We start from the raw sequence: 26,860 nt of genomic DNA on the forward strand, positions 1-26,860 counted from the left end.
TGTAAAATTATTATTCTGAAACCAAAATATCTCAAATTGATGTTTTTTCCATCACAAAAGCTCTTTATAACTCGGACACCTCTCAAGCTACAGTCATGAACCTCAACACCATCTTTCAGGCTGTTTAGAGTTCCAGATGTGTTCCAGATGATTGGAATTATGATTTTCCACAAGTTCAGGTTCTGGCTTGGAATGTCCATAACACCACCTCCACCTCCACCTGCCAGAACTCAGATACACACCTGTGAGCTCACGGCTGAAGCCCCCCTTTATATGTTTTTTCTATCAATCTACCTGTATCACTCTCTCCTAATATCATCCATGAATCTCTCTTTCGGTATAATGTCTTTCTAACAGTCTTCCTGTTTTAGTCGCTCTTAAAATTAATCATGTTCGTAAGCAAACTCTATGTAAAATATAAAATATAATAATATCCTAATCTCTCTCTCTCTCTCTCTCTCTTTCTCTCTGCCCATATTTATTTCAATCAATCATTTTCTTACTGTTTTTTTTTTTTTGCTTGTCATCTGTCATAGCAGTGACTTTCTTTCTTTCTTTCTTTCTTTCTTTCTTTCTTTCTTTCTTTCTTTCTCTAGTTATAATAATAACTATTATTATTTTAGGTATATTATATATAAATATGTTATAACTTGTATTAGAAATTCATCTGTTATATATGAAGTATTATAATGCCTTGAAGACCTTGAACAATTGAATCCCAGGAATAATGTTTAATGTTGCTTTCCTTAAAAGAAAAGAAACAAATAAAGACAGTAAATAAACATATACATGTTCTTTTTTTTCTGCTTTTAGTCTCCCGTAGAAAAAAAGAATAATATTTACACATCTTTATAATATATTCAGTGTCTGTGAAAAGTGTGGAAACTCATTTATAGTCGTCAAACACACGTTACATAAAAGTTCAAAACACACAGGAATTGGAGAGTGAATGAGTGGAAAAACGTTCTGTGGAGTCCCGACACGTCTCCTATTCCACACTTCATCACCGTGCAGTTCCGTCTGGACTGCGGGTCATCGGAACCGACTTCACCGTACAACAAGACGACGAGCCGAAGCGCACGTCTGAGTTCTGTACGTGTTATTTAGAGAGAAAACAGACGTCTGGAGTGATATTTATCATAGAACTACCTGCCCAGACACCACACCTCAATCCTACTGAACTGCACTGAGATGAACTGCATCACAGGAAAGAAAGAAAGAAATCTCCAACTAGTGAAGAACACAAGAAACACAATGGTGTTGTGATGCTGAGAGCGTGTGAAGCTGTTCTTCATGCTTAGGGAGGATTTTTCAATAAAAATAAAGTGGAACATCCGAACATTTATAGATTTGTTTGGTAAAAAAAATCTAATCTTCACTATTGAGTTTGTTGCATAGAAACATTAGGAACGTGCACATAAAACCATAAAACACTGAGTTTCCACACTTTTCACAGACACTGTATATAATCCAATGCAGCCACAGTTATTCATAATTAATGATCAGAATTCAGCACAGAAAACACAGCATATATTACAAAAATATATAGTTATATAATATGTATAAAGGCTTTTTCAGACGGTCAAACTGTTTGCTTAATTTGTTACGTCTGTCTTGTAAAAGTCTTTCTCTTTTTTTTCTTTGTACAAATCCACACATCACATCCTGATCTGCACCCACACACACACTCGTCATCCATCATCAATAATCATCAGGCACGGGTCGAGAACGTGTTGCGATTCGGGGAGAACTTTATAACTTGGTTTGTTGTAGACAAACATCCTCTTTCTTCGATTTCTCCATTTGGCCGGAGACGGTTTGCGGCTCAAAGCTCTGAGCATATTCGTCTCGCGTCTTCTGGACACTGTGCCAAACGCCGTAGCAGAAATAAATCAGCATCCCTGAACAGCAGAAATGTCCAGTTACACTTTGTTGAGAACAAACAATGACCTACTAATCAAAGATACATGTCATGTGATTATTTTGGTTTGAATAAATGACAGATGTTAGTGAGATGATGATCCAGGTGGAGGTGTGAGGTCATGATGTGGAGGTGAAGAACGTCCAGAAGTGAAGCGGAGAGGGTTATAATGGTGTAAGATCTCACACCTCACTGTGGATTATCACCTTATACCATGGTCACAACAAACAAACGAAACAAAACTGACTGAAAGGATCAAAATAACGCTACATTTCCATCATGCATTTTATTTACGACTCGTTCATCTGCGATTCTGCTGCTCCGAATCACACACGCAGATAAAGTAGTGCCGTTACATTCCAGTTTAAACGATACGTAAATAAATAGTTATTAAAGAGAGAAACAACCCTAAACAGTGATGCCCCTTTCCACCATGTTCCACAGAAATCATTACATACTATAATCTCCACGTTCTTCTCCCAGTCCTCACAACGTATTATCTTACAATAAAACGGGTTCTGGTTCTGTATGAACACTTTGGATATTATGAATGTTATGAGGATTTCTGTGAAGGCTATGATGATATTATGAAGGTTCTGAAGATTTTATGGAGATTATGAAGATTTTTATTTTATTACAAAGATTCTTTGTGAAGGTTATGAAGATATTCCGACGGTTGTGTAGATTATTGTGAAGGCTCTGAGAATTTTATGAGGAATTTGAGGATTTTGTGGAGGTTATATGGATTTTTATGAAGGGTATGGGGATTTTATGAAAGTTCTGATAATTTTTGTGAAGGTTATGAGAATTTTATGAAGGTTATGAGGATTTTTTTGTGAAGGCTCTGAGGATTTATGTAAAGGTTATGAGAATTATATACAGGTTATAAACATTTTTGCAAATGTTATGAGGATTTTTGCAAATGTTATGAGAATTTAATGAAGGTTATGAGAATTTAATGAAGGTTATGAGGATTTGTGTGAAGTTTATGATAAGTTTATGAAGGTTATGAGGATTTTTGTGAAGGTTATGAGAATTTAATGAAGGTTAATGATGGACAACACCAGCATTTGATGATTTTATCCTCACCTACTGCCATCCACACGGCGTAACGGATCCAAGTCTCTCCTCCAAGCTGAACCATCAGATAAATGTTGACAAAAGTACTAACAATGGGAAGCACTGGCACGAGAGGAACCTGTAACCGGAAAGCATTTCTAAACTTTTAGCCGCTATAGGAAGCATAAGTGAAGTGTGATAAAGGTTTTAATCCCACCACGAGGTCTCACCATGAAGGCGGCCTTGGTGCTGTTCTGAGGTTGTCTCCAGATGATGAAGATGGCGGTCAATAAAAACAGCACGAGTACACAGATGATCAGAATCATCCACCACGTCTCCACCAGGCCTGACTCCAGCCCCTTGGTCAGAGTCACACTCAAGGCCACGATCAACACGACTGTCTCACACACACACACACACACACACACACACACACACACACACACACACACACACAGTGTCACTAAGAGACTTGATACTGAAGCTGTAGATGTTAAATTCTTGGATCATTCATTGCAGATTTAATTGATAAGATTTCCAGAGCTGCAGCTCGTTCACAGGTTTGTATACGAACACATTCTGCTCCTGTGTAATTTATTCAGATGAATGTTTTAACGACTCACTGATGGCTATGGTCAGGAAGGAGACGACTTTCGAGCTGGTGGCTGTAGGTGAAGATGGTGGTCGGATTAAGCTCCACCTCTCCTTTTCGCTCAGCTCGTCCGAATCCCCTTTGTATCTGTGTGAACACACAGTCGCACAATTACACACTTACGCTTTAATGGTGAGAGATTTCTGATATCTTTATTATTCAGAAAGTGCTGATAAGGTATATTTCTACAGGGTCAGACTGGGTGATTGGCTGGATGTTCAGATGTGAGTTCAGAGCAGTGAACACACAGGTAGTTTAGTTATAAACACAGTAAACATCGTAACATCCAGTTCCAGATCTATCCAGCGTGAGACAGCGATTGTACACATTTCCTAATGACCTCACTGAGCTCCATGGAGAAGTTCTGCGTGTGGTGGAACTTTAATGGTGAATACTGGGATTTTGATCATTGGTTTGAGGTTCCAGATGAGCAGAAGAAATGCGGGATGTAATTTGTTTACTGTGAGAAGAAATGACTGTAGAGTTACGGAAGGAGTCTCCAGTTTAAGTAACAGTTAACAGTCAAATCATCATCATAAGAATAAAAAATCATAAGTCGAACCATCTGAGTTTCTCAATAGACAGATAGACGGACTGTTACAGGAAAATGAGAAGGAGGAAAGAGTGAAGTGAATATCAGTGGTACCTGAGGATGAGGATGCAGATGGCCACCAGAGTGTAGGCAAACAGCGTCCCGATGGACATCATGTCCACCAGAGCTTTCAGGTCGAACACGAGTGCCATGATGGCTGAAAATGACACACACTTTATAATCTACAAATAACCTAAAACCACCAAACAGCAGACATTTCTTTCCAAAATAATGCTGCATCCCTTAAAAAAAAGACAGGTGTGTTTCTCAGCTCTGTTACCTGCCACGAATCCTGACACGAGAGTGGCGATGACGGGACTCTGCCTGGAGCTCATCCGACTCAGGGGTTTGAAGAGAAGTCCGTCTCGGGCCATGGCGAACAGGACACGTGGCATCGGGAACATCGCACCCAACAAACTGCCAGATTACAAAAATACAGAACTGAAGTCTTGTGTAACCGAATAGAAATGATCTCTAATATTCAATTCGTTTCCAAATGTAGGCTTTTTACAGAGTTTCAGTAAATTTAAGAAGTGATTATTATATAAGTAAATATTTGTGATTTTATAACATTCTGACATGTGGATGATACTGTACATAAAATATGCTGTTATTGTTATTAAAATGTGTTGTTATTGATTATTGGTCTAATTCTGACCCATTTTCCTTAAACGCGAGAGAACTTCCTGTGCTTGTTTCTATGTTAGTTAATTGGTTCTACATGTTTGTGTGTTATCTCTAGTTTGCCAGTTTGTCTGTTCCTGTTTTTTCCTCTTAATTTGCCCAAACTGTCTAGACAAATTGTACCTTTAGTGCCTTTAGTACCTTTTCAACCCTGTAGGTGCACCCGTCTCTTATTTACCATTCAGTCGTTTGGTAAAGATATTATATCCACATCTCCAGGTGAAATACATTTTAAAGATATAATAATAAAGACACCAATCTAGTAGTACGGACATGTACAATTTATTCCCCCCCGTTTTTTTATTTCTAAACATAAAAAAATGACATCGTTTCAGATCTGAGGAAAATTCATTCCAGCAAAACCAGCATTAACCTTTCAGACGAGTAAATGTTTAACTCCTGGTCTTTCATTTATTCATGTTCCTTCACTTCTGGCTGGTATTTATTTTTTACGAGATTTGGCATCATCCAAGACTTTATGGCGTCCGACCTCATCACCGAACCCATCAGAGCTCATCTTTCTGCACAAGTGATTTGTTTTTTGTTGTTTGAGAAGATGATAACGAGGTTTAAATGGTGTTTGGAGTCAAAACGACCCGTTTAAAATCATATTTATATTACAGAGAGGTTATGTTCATGTTCTCACACACACACACACACACACACACACACACACACACACCTGGAAAGGACCTTTGCTCCTCAATTTCTATGAATATTACGATAAATGGAGTCATGTATTTTTACTGCTATTGAATGTAGAAAGAGATGAATGAGATGTTTTCCTTCTGTACCTGGTAGAGAGCGCACACAGAGACCCCACGGCCACGGCGTACTTCGCTGGTTCCCAGCCCACGTGTGTGAAGGCCGTAGGGAGCGGGCTCTGGATGCTCAGCAGGTAATACGGCATCATGAGCGTGAGAGCAGCCGAGACGCCAAAGTAAGCCAAAAAACAGATCAGGAGTGACACCACAATACCCACGGGGATCGACTTCTGAGGGTTACGGACCTCCTCGCCTTCAACAGAATAAAAACATACGTCTGGAGTGAGTGATGGGTTGAGGGGTGATGCTGTAGACTTCGAGCACAAGTTGAAATATAGTGGAAAAATTAATATATTTCTAAATTAAAGGGTTTCTCTGTATTTTACATTTGTAATTAAAGAATCTGTTTATTTCATAGTTGAATTCTGTAGAAATAAATATAAATAAATCATATTCAAATCTTTTGCATTGTAGGAAATATGGTCAGAACATCCTTTTACAAGGTTGTTTTCTTTATCCCAGATTTTCTCTGAATTTACTCCATACTGAAAGGGTAATTCCATGTTTAATGAGATGAAGCACCCGTAGTGGCGATACAATCGAATCCTACAAAAGCGTAGAAGCAGGTCGCAGCTCCGGCCAACGTTCCCTCGAATCCGAAAGGGAAAAATCCTCCAGTTCCGTATTTAGAAAAATCTGTAGTGTTCGGGTTGCTGCAAGAAAAACAACCAAAAGCGAAAAGTGCATCAGTAATGTGTTGGATTTCTGAATTTATCTGCAATAAAAATGATCACAGGTTTCTATGTGGACGTAAGAACATTTGAGAACATGAAGGACACAATGTCTCAGTGATGCGTTCGCACTGGACTGAACATGTTGCAGAATCTTTATTATATTGTGAAAAAGCGTTGATAAAAAGACCTACATGGACGTCGTGGTGTTGATGATGTCCTCCTCGGTTTGATTCCAGTTATTAATGTTGCCTTTAATAAATCCAGCGATGATGACGAACAGCAGCACCAGAACATTTACACCGGTGAAGATCTTGTTAACCATCGCGGACTCTTTTACTCCGAAAGCGAGAATTCCTGAGAAAAGATTTAGAAATATGAACAATTCAGAACGTCACAAATTCTCCTAATACAGCAAATAATTATTATTTTATAAATATGAAAAAAGGAAAATGTATTATTTATAAAATTTAAATTACATATTAAAGTGAAAATATACTGTATATTATGGGAGATTAAAATTAATGAAATGTGGGTATATTAAATAAAAAAACTAAAATAATTTTTAAATAGGTTTTTCATGTATTTAATTTAATTTAATTTAATTTAATTTAATTTAATTTAATTTAATTTAATTTAATTTGTACTTTTCCAGCATATGTAGTTCTTCTCCAAACTTTGTGTTCTCACAAAGTTTATACACAAACTTTCCCTTGAACTTAAAAAACCCAAAACTGTTCCAGTATGAAACAAATGTATATTTAGGTTTTTCTGTCTTTCTTTCTTTGCAATTAAAAAATAATAATCTTTCTTGATATCTAAAAGAAATTGTGTTTTTCTTTAGTTCTAAAATGACACAAACGTCTGAACTTGACTGGAGAATCTGACCTGCCAGAAGCATGATAAGTGCAGCTGCAAAGAAGTCTGGGTAAGGAGCGAGTCCAGGTAAGTCCATTGCTACATGTTCCCTCAAATACGAATCAATGACGTTCCCGATGAGATCATCAAATGTTCCGCTCCAGGCTCGGCCACGCTCGACGTACCTGCAGAAATCACAGCATGTCATATAAATGAGAAGAACTAACCCTTACCCAAACCCTGTTCAGCATCTACACAGATATTTACAATGACATTATTGATGTTTGTAGCTAGAAACCAGATTATTGCACTTCCAGGACTCGGGTTAGGGTTAGGGTTAGGCTCATGGATTTATTTTGCCAGTTTTATTTAGTTGTGCCCAATCAGTAGCAGGTAGACTGAGATAAGACTGAGACTGAGAGGAGAAGTGTAGCTGAGAGTTGGGAGATGGGGGTCTCTCTTCATTAAGGAGCCGATGTGCAGAAGAACAGAACATTGGACTGCATCCATTATACACATGGAGGTTTCCCACTACTTTAACTCCACAAAGAACTGTAACTGGAGGAATATTTTATGAGGAGATGAGGGACGGTTTCATGTATCTACAGTATATTCCCACTATTCCACGATATATTTTCCCATTCAGTGTCCTCACTGATCTTTCTTGGCTGGGTTGTTGTTTTCTACATTTTTTAACCTCCTATTTTCTTTAGATGTTTTCTTTAGGTTTTGTTGATTTTTTGGCTGTAGTCACTCTGCCTTGTAACTTTATGTTCCCATAATCATGTTTCCACAATCTGGAAGCTCATATTTCCAAAATCCCATGTTCCCAGTGAATATTCCTACATATTTCTAGTTTCCTAAAGATCCTATTTTCTAGGATCTCATGTTGTCTGTGCTGTATTTTATTCCTAGCTTTATTTTTCCAGGTCAAATTTGCAGAGGTTTTATAGGAGTGGTTTCCAATGTATTAATAATTTATAATTCTATTCATATACGAATGCATTCATATATATTTCCTTTCGCACATTTTCATGATTCAGTACTGTATTTTTATATTTCTGTAATAAAGTTCAGTACCATTTTTCACACTGATTGAATGAATCTGAATGAATGGCTTATTTGTTGTGTTTTCTTGCCTATGACGTAGGACAGCAGCAGGTTCCATCCTGTAATGAAGGCCCACACTTCTCCCACAGTCACGTAGCTGTACAGATACGCAGAACCTGTTTTGGGCACACGGGCACCGAACTCGGCGTAGCACAACCCGGCAAACACCGACGCAATGGCAGCAATGAGGAAGGAGATGATGATGCTGGGGCCTGATACGGTGCGCGCCACCTCTCCCGAGAGCACGTAAACCCCGGCGCCCAGCGTGCTGCCCACGCCCAGTGCCACCAGGTCCAGAGTGGTCAAACAGCGGCGGAAATCGGAACTCTCGCCATCTGGCTCCAACGGCTTTACCCGCGACAGGTTCTTCAGGAAAGACAGCAGCTTCGAGAAAGGCATCCTGGGATGAAGAATAAATACAGTCAATAAATAGTTTATTTGGATTTGATGAGCGGCGAGTGGAGCTGAGAGATGCTGATTAGTTTCCTATAACAGCATGTGTGAAGTCATTACATTGTGGAGCATCTGTGAGTCTATTAGTTCCTGTTCTCACCTACATCACAGCGGCTTCAGTATAAACATCATCTTAATGTCAGTAAGAGAAACAAGCTGCACGCTTGTCTGTGAACATGATGTCGATGTAGGAACAATAACATGGCAGAACGTGCAGATTTGACGTGTCTGGAAAATTGTGTAAACAACTGGTTTATGTCGGTTTTTGAGGCTCATGCATGTTCCTTTTGTTTCAACTAGTGAAGAACATTTTACAAGAGAAAAATGTCCAAGAGGCAGCGCAAGTGTTTCAGCTGAACGTTTGGAGAACGTGTTTGGATGCTTCAAGAGTGTGAAGCTGTTCTTCATGCTAAAGGAGAATTTTTTAATGAAAATAAAGTGGAACATCTGGACATTAATTGATTTGTTTGATCAAAGGAAATGTTTATATTTTGTTAAATTACCAAGTTTGAGTATAAAAAACCATAAACACTCAGAGTTTCAACATTTTTCACAGAAACTTGTTCTATGGTCACAGCTGCAGCTATAGAAAATTAATCAACACCATCAAATGTATTATATATATATAAAACAAATCTAATTTATATTTTAAATGTTAAAAGAAGACCATAAAATACCTCACACGTTTAATTGAATTTCAGTTGTTTATTATGTTGACTGGAACATGATGTCATTTTTACAGTATCTTGAATTCTATTGGCTGTCCCAATTATATATATATATATATATATATAAAATTATAACATGATGTCATATAATTAAATGTCATAATTGAAGTGCACATTCTGACTTTAATAAGCGCGTCTGTTACTCATAATGAGAAACTCAACACTTCTTTCCATTTTGAGGAAAAACACAGGCTTTCTGTGATGAGAAAAAGCGTGTTCTTCACAACCTCTGCTAAATCTCACGTCACTGGAAGTAATATTTCTGTAGACTTTAGATCCTAAACACTGCTTAACAACGTGATGATTCAGCTGAAATACTCCACAGGCAGCAAAAACAAAAATCTGAGACAGCTCCATCCGAATGAACACACAAAATGGTTTACTGTATTTTTTACATCCCATTAAAAGATAACCGAATCGTAAATCACATGTGTATCATGTCTGATGTCAGAGGGAACCGTGGTTTCCTTCCTCGCCTCTCACTCAGGACTCACTTACGAGGAAATTGACTTCGCGTGTATAATAAAACTGATTTATGGATAGTGAACGTATTAAAGATTAGAATGGGTTCAATAAAATGAATGAACCTTCCAAATCTAATCTAATCCTAATGATGTCGCTGACCTCCTCTATCCAATCTATCGCCTATAGTCCAATATTTCACTTGATGTGTAATATTATTAATACTGTTACTACTAATAATATCATAATACATGTAATAAATGTCATACTACCATAATTAATTGTTTGCGTTTTCTTGGGAATAATTTATAAAACATTTTCATGTTTGTCTCTAATTTACCTTTATAATTGTCTTGAAGTTTATCTCCAGATCAACTTCAGAAAAATTGGACCAATATTGTATAATTAAAGCTCATAGATCATCTCACAGCTCACAGTTTACACGAGTCTAAGCTGATTTATTAAATATAATACATAAACTATATACAATATAAACATTAATGACCATTTCTCACTTCTTTTTCATTCGTTTACATCATTCAAAGTCATTAGAAGGTAAATCAGGGAAGTGTGTGTGTGTGTGTGTGTGTGTGTGTGTGTGTGTGTGTGTGTGTGTGTGTGTGTGTGTGTGTGATTGCGTTTGCTAATGCATTCATTTAAATCAGATTTGTATAAAAATAAAAAAAGTAGATTTGAAGCAGTCAAGCTGTAAGTGTGTGTTCTCTTACCTGAGGGCTCAGAGTGCAGTGTGTGAGCAGCGTCTGAAGGTGTGGCTGTGTGTGTGTGTGTGTGTGTGTGTGTGTGTGTGTGTGTGTGTGTGTGTGTGTGTGTGTGTGTGTGTGTGTGTGTGTGTGTGCCGCCTCGCTTTGACCACAGTCCATCTTTCAGGCCCCTCCTGTCTCAGCTCACGTGTTTTAAAATGTTCACATGTAGTTTTTGACAGATTCTGTTACATTTAGTAGGAAAGTGTGATTTCTGGGAGGCTTGACGAAATCTTCTTCTTCAAACTCACATTCACACACATATGCACACATATGCACACTCACACACACACACACACACACACACACACACACACACACATATATATATATATATATATATATATATATATATATATATAGTATAAACTTATAAAGTATAACTATAAGGTTTAAAATATAAAAAATAAACTATACTATAATAATAATAATTATTATTCTTTTTATCGTTATTGCTGCAAATGTGATTATATAGTAGCTCTGTGGTTAAGGCTTATTGATACTGATCAGAAGGTCGGCAGTTCAAACCCCAGTATTGCCAAGTTGCCCCTCTTGGGTCATTAACCTTCTGTGTTCTGTTCTGGGTCTGTATCAGTGTGCTGTAAAGTAAAACACACACCCTGTTATCATTCATTAAAAAAAAGTATACATTATGAATACTTATTATTTAAAAAAAGCCTCCCAGGACTGTTGTGAGTTCAAATCCAGGACTGTGTGGTTGTACATGTGTTTGTGTTCTCATCCCTGGACTCGTGTGAAAGATTGTGAATTCAGATACCGAGTGTGATATAGTCACGCAGGTGTGTGTGTTCAAACCTTATAAGGAAAGAAGATCCGAAGCATTCGGGCCTCACATACAGACTATACAACAGTTTTTTCTCTCAAGCCATCAAATTCCTCACAACACAGATCTAAACTGTACAAACACACACACACACACACACACACACACACACACACACACACACACACACACACTCAACTGTATGTTACTGAACTGTACAACCTGAACTTAACACACACTCATTACTCATTTCAATCCATTCTACCACCATATTATATTGATATTTCACCTTATTATAGTGTTTACATGCTGTTCTGCACCTCTTTAATGCTGCTACTGCTGTTTTTGCACTAAATTGTGTTTCTGTTTACAAATACACTCTTGTATGCAGTTCATTTTAGCACATTGTATATAAGACTTTTAATACAGCAGGTTTACTGGTGGCGCTCTTGTGTGTTTTGTGTATCTATTCTACACTGTCCTGTGTTGTCTGTTTTTGCACTGTGTGTAGCTCTGTGTTCTGTGTGTAACACTGTGTTCTGTGTGTAGTTCTGTGTTCTGTGTGTAGCTCTGTGTTCTGTGTGTAACTCTGTGTTCTGTGTGTGTAGCTCTGTGTTCTGTGTGTAACACTGTGTTCTGTGTGTAACACTGTGTTCTGTGTGTAGCTCTGTGTTCTGTGTGTAACTCTGTGTTCTGTGTGTAGCTCTGTGTTCTGTGTGTAGCTCTGTGTTCTGTGTGTAACTCTGTGTTCTGTGTGTAACTCTGTTCTGTGTGTAACTCTGTGTTCTGTGTGTAGCTCTGTGTTCTGTGTAACTCTGTGTTCTGTGTGTAACTCTGTGTTCTGTGTGTAGCTCTGTGTTCTGTATGTAGCTCTGTGTTCTGTATGTAACTCTGTGTTCTGTGTAGCTCTGTGTTCTGTGTGTAGCTCTGTGTTCTGTATGTTGCTCTGTGTTCTGTATGTAACTCTGTGTTTTGTGTGTAGCTCTGTGTTCTGTGTAGTTCTGTGTTCTGTGTGTAGCTCTGTGTTCTGTGTGTAACTCTGTGTTCTGTGTGTAGCTCTGTGTTCTGTGTGTAGCTCTGTGTTCTGTGTGTAACTCTGTGTTCTGTGTGTAACTCTGTTCTGTGTGTAACTCTGTGTTCTGTGTGTAGCTCTGTGTTCTGTGTGTAGCTCTGTGTTCTGTGTGTAACTCTGTGTTATGTGTGTAGCTCTGTGTTCTGTGTAGCTCTGTGTTCTGTATGTAACTCTGTGTTCTGTGTGTAACTCTGTGTTCTGTGTGTAGCTCTGTGTTCTGTATGTTGCTCTGTGTTCTGTATGTAACTCTGTGTTTGTGTGTAGCTCTGTGTTCTGTGTAGCTCTGTGTTCTGTGTGTAGCTCTGTGTTCTGTGAGTAACTCTGTGTTCTGTGTGTAGCTCTGTGTTCTGTGTGTAACTCTGTGTTCTGTGTGTAACTCTGTGTTCTGTATGTAACTCTGTGTTTGGTATGTAGCTCTGTGTTCTGTGTGTAACTCTGTGTTCTGTATGTAGCTCTGTGTTCTGTGTGTAGCTCTGTGTTCTGTGTAACTCTGTGTTCTGTATGTAACTCTGTGTTCTGTGTGTAACTCTGTGTTCTGTATGTAGCTCTGTGTTCTGTGTGTAACTCTGTGTTCTGTGTGTAGCTCTGTGTTCTGTAGCTCTGTGTTCTGTGTGTAACTCTGTGTTCTGTGTAGCTCTGTGTTCTGTGTGTAGCTCTGTGTTCTGTGTGTAACTCTGTGTTCTGTGTGTAACTCTGTGTTCTGTGTGTGTAGCTCTGTGTTCTGTGAGTAACTCTGTGTTCTGTGTGTAGCTCTGTGTTCTGTATGTAACTCTGTGTTGTGTATGTAGCTCTGTGTTCTGTGTGTAACTCTGTGTTCTGTATGTAACTCTGTGTTCTGTATGTAACTCTGTGTTCTGTATGTAACTCTGTGTTCTGTGTGTAACTCTGTGTTCTGTGTGTAACTCTGTGTTCTGTGTGTAGCTCTGTGTTCTGTGTAGCTCTGTGTTCTGTGTGTAACTCTGTGTTCTGTGTGTAGCTCTGTGTTCTGTATGTAGCTCTGTGTTCTGTATGTAGCTCTGTGTTCTGTGTAACTCTGTGTTCTGTGTGTAGCTCTGTGTTCTGTGTAGCTCTGTGTTCTGTATGTAGCTCTGTGTTCTGTGTGTAACTCTGTGTTCTGTATGTAGCTCTGTGTTCTGTGTGTAGCTCTGTGTTCTGTGTGTAACTCTGTGTTCTGTGTGTAGCTCTGTGTTCTGTGTGTAACTCTGTGTTCTGTGTGTAGCTCTGTGTTCTGTGTGTAACTCTGTGTTCTGTGTGTAGCTCTGTGTTCTGTAAGAAACTCTGTGTTCTGTGTAACTCTGTGTTCTGTGTGTAGCTCTGTGTTCTGTGTGTAACTCTGTGTTCTGTGTGTAAGCTCTGTGTTCTGTAAGAAACTCTGTGTCCTGTGTGTAGTTCTGTGTTCTGTATGTAGCTCTGTGTTCTGTGAGTAACTCTGTGTTCTGTGTGTAACTCTGTGTTCTGTGTGTAGCTCTGTGTTCTGTGTGTAGCTCTGTGTTCTGTGTGTTGCTCTGTGTTCTGTGTGTGTAACTCTGTGTTCTGTGTGTAACTCTGTGTTCTGTGTGTAGCTCTGTGTTGTGTGTAACTCTGTGTTCTGTGTGTAGCTCTGTGTCTGTGTGTAGCTCTGTGTTCTGTGTGTAGCTCTGTGTTCTGTGTGTAACTCTGTGTTCTGTGTGTAACTCTGTGTTCTGTGTAGCTCTGTGTCTGTGTGTAGCTCTGTGTTCTGTGTTCTGTGTGTAGCTCTGTGTGTTCTGTGTGTAGCTCTGTGTTGTGTGTGTAGCTCTGTGTTCTGTGTGTAGCTCTATGTTCTGTGTGTAGCTCTATGTTCTGTGTGTAGCTCTGTGTTCTGTGTGTAGCTCTGTGTTGTGTGTGTGTAACTCTGTGTTCTGTGTGTAGCTCTGTGTTCTGTGTGTAACTCTGTGTTCTGTGTGTAACTCTGTGTTCTGTGTGTAGCTCTGTGTTCTGTGTGTAACTCTGTGTTCTGTGTGTAGCTCTGTGTTCTGTGTGTAGCTCTGTGTTCTGTGTGTGTAGCTCTGTGTTCTGTGTGTAGCTCTGTGTTCTGTATGTAACTCTGTGTTCTGTGTGTAGCTCTGTGTTCTGTGTGTAACTCTGTGTTCTGTGTGTAACTCTGTGTTCTGTGTGTAGCTCTGTGTTCTGTGTAGCTCTGTGTTCTGTGTGTGTAGCTCTGTGTTCTGTGTGTAGCTCTGTGTTCTGTGTGTAACTCTGTGTTCTGTGTGTAACTCTGTGTTCTGTGTGTAGCTCTGTGTTGTGTGTGTAACTCTGTGTTCTGTGTGTAACTCTGTGTTCTGTGTGTAGCTCTGTGTTGTGTATGTAACTCTGTGTTCTGTGTAGCTCTGTGTTCTGTGTGTAACTCTGTGTTCTGTGTGTAACTCTGTGTTGTGTGTAGCTCTGTGTTCTGTGTGTAACTCTGTGTTCTGTATGTAACTCTGTGTTCTGTGTGTAGCTCTGTGTTCTGTGTAACTCTGTGTTGTGTATGTAACTCTGTGTTCTGTGTGTAGCTCTGTGTTCTGTGTGTTGCTCTGTGTTCTGTGTGTAACTCTGTGTTCTGTGTGTAGCTCTGTGTTCTGTGTGTAACTCTGTGTTCTGTGTGTAGCTCTGTGTTCTGTGTAGCTCTGTGTTCTGTGTGTAACTCTGTGTTCTGTGTGTAACTCTGTGTTCTGTGTGTAGCTCTGTGTTCTGTGTGTAACTCTGTGTTCTGTGTGTAACTCTGTGTTCTGTGTGTAGCTCTGTGTTCTGTGTGTAACTCTGTGTTCTGTGTGTAGCTCTGTGTTCTGTGTGTAGCTCTGTGTTCTGTGTGTAACTCTGTGTTCTGTGTGTAACTCTGTGTTCTGTGTGTACTCTGTGTTCTGTGTAACTCTGTGTTCTGTGTGTGTAGCTCTGTGTTCTGTGTGTAGCTCTGTGTTCTGTGTGTAGCTCTGTGTTCTGTGTAACTCTGTGTTCTGTGTGTAACTCTGTGTTCTGTGTGTAGCTCTGTGTTCTGTGTGTAACTCTGTGTTCTGTGTGTAGCTCTGTGTTCTGTGTGTAACTCTGTGTTCTGTGTGTAACTCTGTGTTCTGTGTGTAGCTCTGTGTTCTGTGTGTAGCTCTGTGTTCTGTGTGTAACTCTGTGTTCTGTGTAGCTCTGTGTTCTGTGTGTAACTCTGTGTTCTGTGTGTAACTCTGTGTTCTGTGTAACTCTGTGTTCTGTGTGTAGCTCTGTGTTCTGTGTGTAACTCTGTGTTCTGTGTGTAGCTCTGTGTTCTGTGTAACTCTGTGTTCTGTGTGTAGCTCTGTGTTCTGTGTGTGTAGCTCTGTGTTCTGTGTGTAACTCTGTGTTCTGTGTAACTCTGTGTTCTGTGTGTAGCTCTGTGTTCTGTGTGTAACTCTGTGTTCTGTGTGTAACTCTGTGTTCTGTGTGCTCTGTGTTCTGTGTGTAACTCTGTGTTCTGTGTGTAACTCTGTGTTCTGTGTGTAGCTCTGTGTTCTGTGTGTAACTCTGTGTTCTGTGTGTAACTCTGTTATGGTAAGAGATGTATCATTTACTCTCTATAAGAGCAGCTGCAACTGTAGTGCAGGTTTTTATTAATGTACTTATTCTGATATCGTATCCATAGCAGCATGTAAATGCCAGAATTTCATGTCCAACTGTGTGTGTATGCGTGTGTGTGTGTGTGTGTGTGTGTGTGTGTGTGTGTGTGTGTGTGCACCTGTGTGTTTTACTGCACACAGAACCGATAAACAGTTCTTATCTCTGTGCAATAATCCTAATCAGATATCAGATTAGATGTCCACAGAGTGAGCGAGATTTCGCTGATGTGACAACCTGACAGTCGCCAGGGTTTACTTCATACTCCATTAAACATTAATAATTACTCTGTAAGGCTGCAATAAGGAAACCAAATCACCAGGTCTTTATACAAAGATGACTTTGATAACAATACTTAATTTTTTTTATTGTGTGCCAGAAATAAGCAACAGGTCTATATTTTAGAAAGCAGTGCAGCCTCAATGACTTAATGTTTATAATATGGGTATCAAAAGACCCGTGAACATCGTCCCTCCTGCCTTCATCTCATCCTCTCACAGCAGCACTGCTTCAATACGAGCAACATCAGTGCAGTAGAACTGTTTCCTGATAAGGTGTAATCATTTTAAAGATGGCTGTTGGTCCATCAGTGATGGTTGTGGTGCTTCTCAGCCCACAGAACTCATTAAAGAGTTCCTTAGTGTTAAGCATTCATGCTTCAGGGGTTCTGACAAATCTCTCTATGCCGGATCTTTTCAGGCGATATTTAAATGCTGGGATAGGTGTATAAATTTAGCAGGGAAGGATGTTGAATAAATGCAGTTTCCACTTCTTGAAGGTTGTTCTTTATTTTATAAACCCAAAAGTCGGTTTGACTTGAACGACCCTCGTGTATGTGTATGTATGTGAATATACTGTTTATATATATATATATATATATATATATATATATATATATATATATATATATATATATATATACAGTACAGACCAAAAGTTTGGACACACCTTCTCATTCAAAGAGTTTTCTTTATTTTCATGACTATGAAAATTGTAGATTCACACTGAAGGCATCAAAACTATGAATGAACACATGTGGAATTATATATGGAATTATATACATAACAAAAAAGTGTGAAACAACTGAAAAATGTCATATTCTAGGTTCTTCAAAGTAGCCACCTTTTGCTTTGATTACTGCTTTGCACACTCTTGGCATTCTCTTGATGAGCTTCAAGAGGTAGTCACCTGAAATGGTCTTCCAACAGTCTTGAAGGAGTTCCCCGAGAGATGCTTGGCACTTGTTGGCCCTTTTGCCTTCACTCTGCGGTCCAGCTCACCCCTAAACCATCTCGATTGGGTTCAGGTCCGGTGACAGTGGAGGCCAGGTCATCTGGCGCAGCACCCCATCACTCTCCTTCTTGGTCAAATAGCCCTTGATGCCTTCAGTGTGACTCTACAATTTTCATAGTCATGAAAATAAAGAAAACTCTTTGAATGAGAAGGTGTGTCCAAACTTTTGGTCTGTACTGTATTTATATTTAACTATTTATATTGTTAATTTATTATTATGTGATTTGTTTTATTATACTGTGTTACAGACCAGCTGTAAAAAAGCCCTTCACTTCATGTTATATGGTGTATAATAATGTATTCGAGTGTAAAAAAATGGACACTGGAGACTCCTCCTATGCACGTTTGCAGCATTTGATTTGACACAATTCGTTCATCAATATAAACACCCAATCAGAATCCAGGATTAATCATCTCTATTCACTAAGTCCTGGAATCAGGATCCGGTCAGGAGAGATGACAGGAAGTGATATTTGCTGAATGAGACAAAGCCGGTGATCTGAAAACCGCTGACGAAAGATTAAAGATTGAACTGCCGAGCACATGAAGTAGCTCACACTCAGACCCTAGTAGAAAATGTTCGTGACCTCTTTACTCATCACACTGATGAACCCATGAGTCCATGCAGGTGAGCAGTTTTTCAGGTTGATCATTATATTAAAGTTCACTCAGGTTTGTTAATGGTGGGGTGGTGGGTCGTCTCTTATCCCAGAGATCCTCACATCTGTGTTACCTTCTGGATCTCCCATTTAGTTCTGCTGCCATAGTGTGTCTTGCCATTATGTCTGGAGGAAAATAGGCACCTCTCATCACCTGCCCAAAACCATCCCAAAAGTGTGTGTGTGGGTGTGTGTGTATGTGTGTGTGTGTGTGTGTGTGTGTGTGTGTGTGTGTGTGTGTGTGTGTGTACACTTTAACTGAGTCTTGTTTAGAAAATGGCAGGGAAAAAATCAGTCCACAACTCAAAAAAAGAAACAAAATGCTCTCAACAACAAACTCAAAAACAAGAACGTACATTGGGCTTCTCATGATAGGACTGGAGACACATTAAAATGGCCCGTGAGCAATCAAAGCAATATATCCAATGTTAGTGCAGAACTTTCTTTTGCTAGCTAAGAACCTATCATACTGTGTACATACTGGCATGTCTTAGCATTTTACTTCACAGTTTTCTGTGTAGAAATACTTGACCCCCAGTGATGCATGTCATTTAAATAAAAGACTCTCGGAGGCAATAATGAACCGGAAGTCCATAAACACTGGTGATAATGACTCTGTAAGTAGCACGTATGCCATGTGTTCACTTTCATCAGTTATTAATAGTCGTAAATGACCACGCAAGTGATTAGTTAGCCTTCAGGCACGCTGTGTTTTGTTGTTTAAGCAGCTCTGCTGTTACGTCTCGAGGAGGGTTTTACACTAATAGATTATTTATTACAGGAATGTAAGAAGCTGTAAAATGGTTAGAGCTGATAAGCAGTGAGGAGGTAAAAGGGCAGCCGGTGAGAGCAAACCTGGACAAAAAGTAACAAACCAAATAACTTTACATGTACATATATTTGTAGTTGATTATTTTTCTGTTTTATTCCCATTAAAACACAGAAGCAGTGAATGAGCTGCTACTAAAGAACCAGTGGTGTATATATGAACCTGTCCATGGTGCTGATATAGAAAATTGAACCCAAATCAGAATCCAGAGTTTGTTAAATTTCCTTTGTGTAGTATGGTTCTTATTCTGATGATTTTTAGAAATATCTTTTCTACCACCCAAAATGAACAAAAAAGTAACCCAGAATTAATGATTTCTGCCACTTTATCTTAACATCAAATTATTATCAAGTTTGAATACAGTTTTAATTCACACATTGATATAATACATATTTTATTGCTCACGTTAAAACCAAAAGAAAAAAAAATCTGAGAAATGCTTACTCGTGTATTTAAAATGTACAATGGCCTCATATATTATATTTTATATGCACTGCTGTAGTACATAATAATAATAATAATAATAATAATAATAATAATAATAATAATAATGATTGATTAAAATTCCTGATCATAAGAGTCGTAGCTGAAAGGGAATTTTGGTTCCAGCCGTTAGTAACTTTCAAAAGTACAGACATAAATAACAACGGTATACATTTATTTTATAGACAAGACTATACAGATTATACAGATTAAATAAAACCAGAATATACAGAATATATGACAGATCAGTAATGTACATACAGTAAAGTGTGAGAGTATATAGTAGTGAAAAGAGAAGTAGTGCGCATCAGATAAAGAAGATACTTTAGGATATTTGTAATATTTACAGTAGCAAAATCAAGATCCATCATATTGAACACAATTACCACCCCTGCAGGTAATTTTCACATTGAAACATTGAAATAATTTTTCTACTATAAGTGGTAAAGTTTGATGCACAGTTTTTACACTGCATGTTTGGAAGTACAGGTGCATCTCAATAAATTAGAATATAATTAAAAAGTTGATTATTTAGTAATTCAATACACAAAGTAAAACTGTATATATAGATATATTACATAGATTCATCACACAGACTGAAAAAATTTCAAGTGTTTATTTCTTTTAAATGTGATGATTTTCGCTCACAGCTGATGAAAACCGCAAATTCAGTATCTCAGAAAATAAGAATATTGTAAAAAAGTTGAAGCTCATTAAATCCAAACACCTGCAAATGTTCCTGAGTCTTTAAAGGGTGTCTCAGTCTGGTTCAGGCTCCACAATCATGAGGAAGACTGCTGACTTGACAGTTTTCCAGAAGACGATCTTTGACTCCCTGAAAATGGAGGATGAGACACAAAAGGTCATCACTAAAAAAGAAGCTGCTGTTCAAAGACTGCTGGATCCAAGCTGATTACTGGAAAGTTAAATGGAAGGAAAAATGTGATTTCATTTTCCAGCAGGATTTGGCACCTGCCCACACTGCCCAAAGCACCAAAAGTTGGTTAAATAAACATGGTGTTGGTGTGGTGACTGGCCAGCAAACTCCCCAGACCTGAACCCTATAGAGAATCTCTGGAGTATTGTCAAGAGGAAAATGAAAAACAAAAGACCAAAAAATGTAAATGAGTTAAAGGCCACTGTCAAAGAAACCTGGGCTTCCATACCACCTCAGCAGGGCCACAGACTGATCCCCTCCATGCCACAGACTGATCCCCTCCATGCCACAGACTGATCCCCTCCATGCCACAGACTGATCCCCTCCATGCCACAGTCTGATCACCTCCATGCCACAGACTGATCCCCTCCATGCCACAGTCTGATCACCTCCATGCCACAGACTGATCCCCTCCATGCCACAGTCTGATCGTGTCTATGCCACAGACTGATCCCCTCCATGCCACAGACTGATCCCCTCCATGCCACAGACTGATCACCTCCATGCCACAGACTGATCCCCTCCATGCCACAGTCTGATCGTGTCTATGCCACAGACTGATCCCCTCCATGCCACAGACTGATCCCCTCCATGCCACAGTCTGATCCCCTCCATGCCACAGTCTGATCACCTCCATGCCACAGTCTGATCACCTCCATGCCACAGTCTGATCACTTCCATGCCACACTGAATTAAGGCAGTAATTAAAGCAAAAGGAGCCTCAACCAAATATTGAGTACAGATACAGTAAATGAACAGACTTTCCAGAAGACCAACAATTCACAAAAAAAAAAATTTATTGGTCTTATGATGTTTTAAAATTTTTTGAGATACTGAATTAGTGTGTTTTTGTTAAATCTGAGCCAAAATCATCAGAATTAAAAGAAATAAAGACTAGAAATATATCAGTCTGTGTGTGTGATGAATCTATATAATATACACGTTTCACGAAACAAAAAAACAAGTAAGAAGAAATATCATAATGCACGAGCTCTCAGGACTTCAGTAACTTGTTTATTTAGTAGACATTTAAAAACATGCAGTGTGTAAATGTCGCCACCTTGTGGTCGAACGAGTAAATGTGGACATACGACATATTGGGAAATGTTTTTTCAGAATATCGTAATTGAAATATATTATGACATTATTAGTAGAAGCCGCTCGTGGTGCGCTTTCCCGCACTCACTTCCGTGCTAAAAACTATTCCATCCTAGTTAGTAGGGTAGTGCGCGATTTGGGACGCGGCCCGTCACGAGCGCCTAAATTGGAGGGCGAATGGCGGCGTCTCGCAGGTGCGCGCCATTTTTCTGATTCAACATGGCGGCTTGTGCGGTTCAGTTGGTGAGCAGGAGTCTGTGTGTGGCTCTTTATATCGAGATACTTTTCAGCTTAAAAACACCGGGTTTTCACATTTAAAACTCGAAACACTCATATCATGATGTTTTCTAACTGCTGTGTGACTCAAATGTACAAAATAAGACCCCAAAAAGTCTCTAATCAGGTTTGAATGGTTTTGTTGTGACAGATGGACAAACGGCCCCGGAAGCTTGTAGAGAAAAAAGAGACCCCAGTGGTGTTTGTGAAAAAAGTTCTGCATGCAAGACATCCGTTACAAAACCGGTGTGTTAAACTTCACCCAAACATGGCACTTATACACCAACATTCTTAAGCGCATGAGTTGTGTGGGTGGTTGTGTGTGTTTGGTGGGTGGTTGTGTGTGTTTGGTGGGTGGTTGTGTGTGTTTGGTGGGTGGTGTGAATGGTTGTGTGGGTGGTTGTTTTGTTTGGTTGGTTGTGTGGGTGGGGTGTGTGGGTGGTTGTGTGTGTTTGGTGGGGTGTGTGGGTGGTTTGTTTTGGTTGGTTGGTTGTGTGTTTTGGTTGTGTGTTTGGGTGGTTGTGTGTGTTTGGTGGGTTGTGTGGGAGGTTTGTTTGTTTTGTTTGGTTGTGTGGGAGGTTGTGTGTGTGGTGGGTTGTGTGGGAGGTTGTGTGTTCTGAAAATGTGTGTTTCTGTTCATGCAGGTGGGCCTTGTGGTTCTACAAGAACGATAAGAGCAAAATGTGGCAAGATAATCTGAGACTCATCACCAAGTTTGATACTGTTGAGGATTTTTGGGGGTGAGTCTGTAGGCAGCTCCAGGTTTGAGGTTTTACCACCAATTTCAAATCCACCTTCTTTATAGAAGAGATTCTGAGGGTCGTTGTGTGTATGGCGAGGACGTAGAGCTTGGGGTGCAAGAACATGATCATCTATCCAATGATCAGGTGTAGATGAAGTACACAAACCATGTAGTTACAGTAGAGACACTCAGTAAAAGTCACTTTAAACTTTCATTTCAATAAAAGTACAAGTTTTTACTTCAGTGTCCAAAGTAGTGATTTATTATAACTTTAATGTTCCTGTTATTATTCACAAGATTCTTCACTGAATCACCTCTGTTTACTGGAGTCATATTTTGGAGTCTCTACTTTTACTCAACTACATGTTTTGTGTATTTCCTCTAGCATGGATTTTCAGTCAACGAAAATGTAGCTTTTTGAAAACGGCGTTTTTTTTTTTCACGTCGCGGTGTCGGAAAACAGAGGCTTGAGATAACAGTGACACGTTTTCAGTCGTTGATGCGACGTTTCGAAGAGACGAAAATAAATAAGCAGCGGGTGGAAATGACGCGGGTCAAAAAAAAAAGGTTTCGTTGTGGATGAGCAACTTTTGGGGAAAATGACTGTAAAAGGCCCAACGTGGAGACCCGTAACGCTAACCCCGTTTACACGTGCCCCCTGAGTCCGTCTGATTCATTTGAGCACTTCTAATCGAGTGCTGGCGTTGAGACGGTTCCTTCTCGCATGCTATCGACAGCATCTCAACAGTTGGCTGCTTTAAGTGTAGCTTTCCTGCGTTAAAGCGTTCATCACGTGTCGAGACCGTGCTCGCCTGATTTCTCGCGGAGGTGGTGCGGCACCATAAGGCACGAGTGAATTGGCGCGTTAACGCTGGCAGTCTGGCGCCGACGCGGGTGTTTAGAGCCCTCGTTCCTGGCATTAAACGCAGTGTCAGGTTTGAGTTTACACTGTGCAGGAGGTAAAGAGAAAACCTTACGCTTTTTCATTCACAGTGTGGTGCGGGTGCTGAGCTCTCAGCTTCCTCCACCATTCCTTCCCTTCTTTCCTGCAGGTTGTACCATAACATTCAGAAGGCCAGTAAACTCTCGTCAGGGTGCGACTATTCAGTGTTCAAGGTGAGTGATGTGCTGCTCTGACCTTTCACATTCATCTAAAAACTAGCCTGAGTAACGGAGTTCCACTGAAACAGCTTTAGATGGTTTTTAATTTTTGAGAGGTTCTGAATGTTTGTGTGTGTTCCTTCTGATCTTTACTGCAGGATGGAATCGAGCCCATGTGGGAGGACAGAAGCAATAAATGCGGCGGCCGTTGGCTCATTACGCTCTCCAAACAGCAGAGACACTCTGATCTCGACCGCTATTGGCTGGAGACGGTCTGAGAAACACACCCTTTTTGCTTTAGATTTGTGTTGCATTTTATTGTGTATTCTATATATATACTTTCACTGACTGGCGGGAAAAATGTTACCCGTACAAAACTTTTACATTTATATTTAAATCTTGATTACACCTGGGACACCTGATTCTCAGCTATTTGTAGTTCTTCCCAAACTGTTCGCACAAATTTGGAGGCACACAGTTGTAGACACCCCCCCCCCCCCTTTCTGGCTTTTTGTCACATTTCAGTGTAGTTTGTTCTTCCTGCAGCTGCTGTGCCTCATGGGTGAGGGTTTTGGCTCCTACAGTAGAGACGTCTGCGGTGCGGTCATTAACGTTCGTGCCAAAGGAGACAAAATCGCCGTCTGGACGACAAACACAGAGAACGCGGAGGCTGTCACGTATATCGGGTACGTCTGCGTCAGATTTCAACTTGACGCTGTTTGATTTTAGTGGCACGTTTTTATTGTAAATTTATTCCATTTTACACGTGACACTTTTTCAGCATTTGTGAAGCTTCCAGTTTCAGACAGATGTGTGCAGTTCATCGTTTGTTCCACTGTAAATAATGATCATGGAAAACGGATTTGTGCTTAGCAACCCTAACGAGGCTAATTACCCATCGCAGCGTAGAGAGAGTGGAGGACGCGGTGCACTCCAGTGCTGCTGGGATATGTGAAGTGGCCTTGGACTTCATCAGGCCATGTTCAAGCTGCATTATGTAACATTTAAACCCCCCTCAGGTGTCTACTAATGGAAAGATGTGGTGTTTAGAAAACCGGGTTCAGCAAGTTCTCAGTGGCAGAAGAGGAATAAATAAATTTTTAAAACAATGTGACCCTGAGAGGCTGAAAGTATCGCAGAATCTGATGAGGGGTGACGACGTCATCTTCTTCTATTTGATTATTTGATCAATTCCATAGTTAATGCTCATCACGTGGACTTGAGTCTCCAGTGTCTTTATAACTAAACTTTTTAGATTGTCAATTTCAGATGATGGAATGATAAAACAAGTTTTAAATAGCCTGAACAACTTTTGTGCTAAAATTAGTTTTTCTGCTTGTTTGTTTTTAAGGCGGAAATATAAAGAGAGTCTCGGCCTTCCAGCGAAGCTTGTGATTGGATATCAGGCTCACGCAGACACGGCCACCAAAAGTAACTCCATCGCCAAGAACAAATTTGTTGTCTGAACAGAAGCGTCACTTGCCTTATTTTCACATTCAGCACTTTATTTCCTGTCACTTTTTTTTTTCTTTTAGTTTTGTTTTTGTTCATTTGTTTGGGAGAGAAAAAAAAAAGTTCTATGGAGTTTGTTTTTGGTGTATTTTTCTTCAAACAATAAAAGTTGCCCATATTTGGTCTTGATGCGTTTTTGTTATTTTAAACAAAGATTGATGATCTGAAAATGCCATGAAGGTCTTTCTCCACGATTAGTTTTTTTTTCACAAAGAAAACAGGATGTAGGGGTTGCGCATGGAACCATGAAAGAATTAGGATTTCAGAACATGCTGGTCTTCCTAATTTACATATTATACATATTCATTATGCCATCCTTTTAGAATTTCTCCATAAAGACGCGTCATTTCCGCCTGTCTTTACGTCGATGTTCTTTGTTTTGATATGAAACACTTTAAATGCCACGGATGTTGCGCTGTGCTCTTCCTCTGATGATAAAGTGTGAGGAACATGCTGAGGTGAAACAGGAGATCAGAGGAAATAACCTGACCACATCTGGTTAATGAGTCACTATGGCATGAAGTGAAGGAGCTTTGCACTTGTCCAGCCTGCTCACATTAAACCCAATACCACTGCAGACTTTTCTCTTCGATCTGTGATGAGAAGAAAAAAGCTGGATGTGCAACTCTGCTGATAAACTAGGGTGGATTTTTTTTTTTTTTTTAAAAGCTGCATTATTTTCTTTTTCCAGGATGAGTTTCCAGAATCTTTATTTTATTTACTGTTTGTTCAGATTTGATGGATTGTAGCCCAGGTAAGTCTAGTAGTAAATTATTTTAATTGTATTTATTTTTAACACCCAGTCCTCACTATGTGCAGTTTAATTAGATGTTCACCTGCTCCAGTGATCAGGACTGATGCGCATTATTCCATGTTAAAGTGCTGAGTATGTTAAAGCTTTTGAGGGGAAAAAATATTTACATTATTTATTGTGATAAATGTAAAATCTGGAGTACATTCTCGCTCGAATACTTTCTGAATGTCATATTTGAAGTTGTTCCTTCTGAGTGTTACAGTATATATAAAGGTGAAGAAAGAAATCAGACACAAAGTGCTCAAACCTTTCAATCAGCTTTTTTATTTAAATGTACATCTTCAATCCTGCTGCTTCTACTGATACCGCCACTCAAATTCAATATCCTCCATCTCCAGAACCAGGAAAACTTTCCCCTGCTGTATAATCAGTTCTCCATCTTTTTCCAGCGAGTTGACTGGCGCTTTGAGGCGGAATAGCTCGGCCCTGCTGCTGCATATTTCCAGGGTTAATGAGCGTTATGTTGAAGCGTTATGTTGGAGCGTTATTGACCAGAAGGAAGGCCTGCTATGGTCTTCACAGTGGTGTTTGGCACCCGCACTCAGGAGTTCGGTCATGCGGTGATGTGGAACAAACCACCTCTTTTTCAGCTCAGATTGAAGTTGGTCATCTTTGTTAGATATTTTATTTTTTTGTAAGTGCCTGGTCGACCTGACGGCTGATTTTCAAAAAAACTTCACAAATCATTGTCAGCATTTCTCATTCTCATGCAAGGACTGCCGAAAAATCCTAAACGCTGATCATCCTGATTTCTGTTGATGTTATTAATACATTATTAATTGTCATTTTTTCTGCTTTTTGTCTTTAAGTGAAGAAATGTTGCAGAGCATAATTTCTCACGATCGATTGATCAGAAATATTTAAATAGACAAACCTGAATACAAATATTTATACCATTTGGCAGAC

The 26,860-nt window shown here is 39.5% G+C and overlaps 2 protein-coding genes and 1 long non-coding RNA gene across 4 annotated transcripts; 2 read left to right on the top strand and 1 right to left on the bottom strand.

Annotated features, from left to right (window-relative positions):
* Nucleotides 1–820: 820 nt before the first annotated feature.
* On the bottom strand, nucleotides 821–10,804 carry zgc:175280 (cationic amino acid transporter 2 family protein). The gene is given in 13 exon segments (XM_046839196.1): nucleotides 821–1,901; nucleotides 3,011–3,119; nucleotides 3,211–3,377; nucleotides 3,604–3,719; nucleotides 4,279–4,381; nucleotides 4,505–4,641; nucleotides 5,703–5,925; nucleotides 6,255–6,385; nucleotides 6,598–6,760; nucleotides 7,292–7,429; nucleotides 7,432–7,446; nucleotides 8,401–8,771; nucleotides 10,743–10,804. Coding segments are annotated over 12 exon segments (1,821 nt in total). The 5' UTR covers nucleotide 8,771; nucleotides 10,743–10,804; the 3' UTR covers nucleotides 821–1,752.
* LOC124379098 lies at nucleotides 5,848–8,537 on the top strand. Its single transcript, XR_006924374.1, has 3 exons — nucleotides 5,848–5,954; nucleotides 7,248–7,348; nucleotides 8,412–8,537. It is a non-coding gene; the product is annotated as an uncharacterized LOC124379098 (long non-coding RNA).
* A 10,793-nt stretch (nucleotides 10,805–21,597) lies between the features above and the next one.
* On the top strand, nucleotides 21,598–25,258 carry eif4e1b (eukaryotic translation initiation factor 4E family member 1B). Of its 2 annotated transcripts, none has more exons than XM_046839289.1 (7): nucleotides 21,598–21,752; nucleotides 21,937–22,031; nucleotides 22,430–22,525; nucleotides 23,521–23,643; nucleotides 23,787–23,900; nucleotides 24,175–24,314; nucleotides 24,980–25,258. In XM_046839289.1, exons 1-7 carry the CDS (start codon nucleotides 21,729–21,731, stop codon nucleotides 25,021–25,023), a joined length of 636 nt encoding a protein of 211 aa, XP_046695245.1. In that variant the 5' UTR covers nucleotides 21,598–21,728; the 3' UTR covers nucleotides 25,024–25,258. The 2 variants fall into 2 exon arrangements, with proteins under 2 accessions (XP_046695245.1, XP_046695244.1); XM_046839288.1 differs by having other exon boundaries at nucleotides 21,602–21,752; nucleotides 23,580–23,643.
* Nucleotides 25,259–26,860: the final 1,602 nt, after the last annotated feature.

The sequence above is a fragment of the Silurus meridionalis genome, chromosome 25 (genome assembly GCF_014805685.1).
Source record: "Silurus meridionalis isolate SWU-2019-XX chromosome 25, ASM1480568v1, whole genome shotgun sequence".
Classification (NCBI taxonomy): Eukaryota; Metazoa; Chordata; class Actinopteri; order Siluriformes; family Siluridae; genus Silurus; species Silurus meridionalis.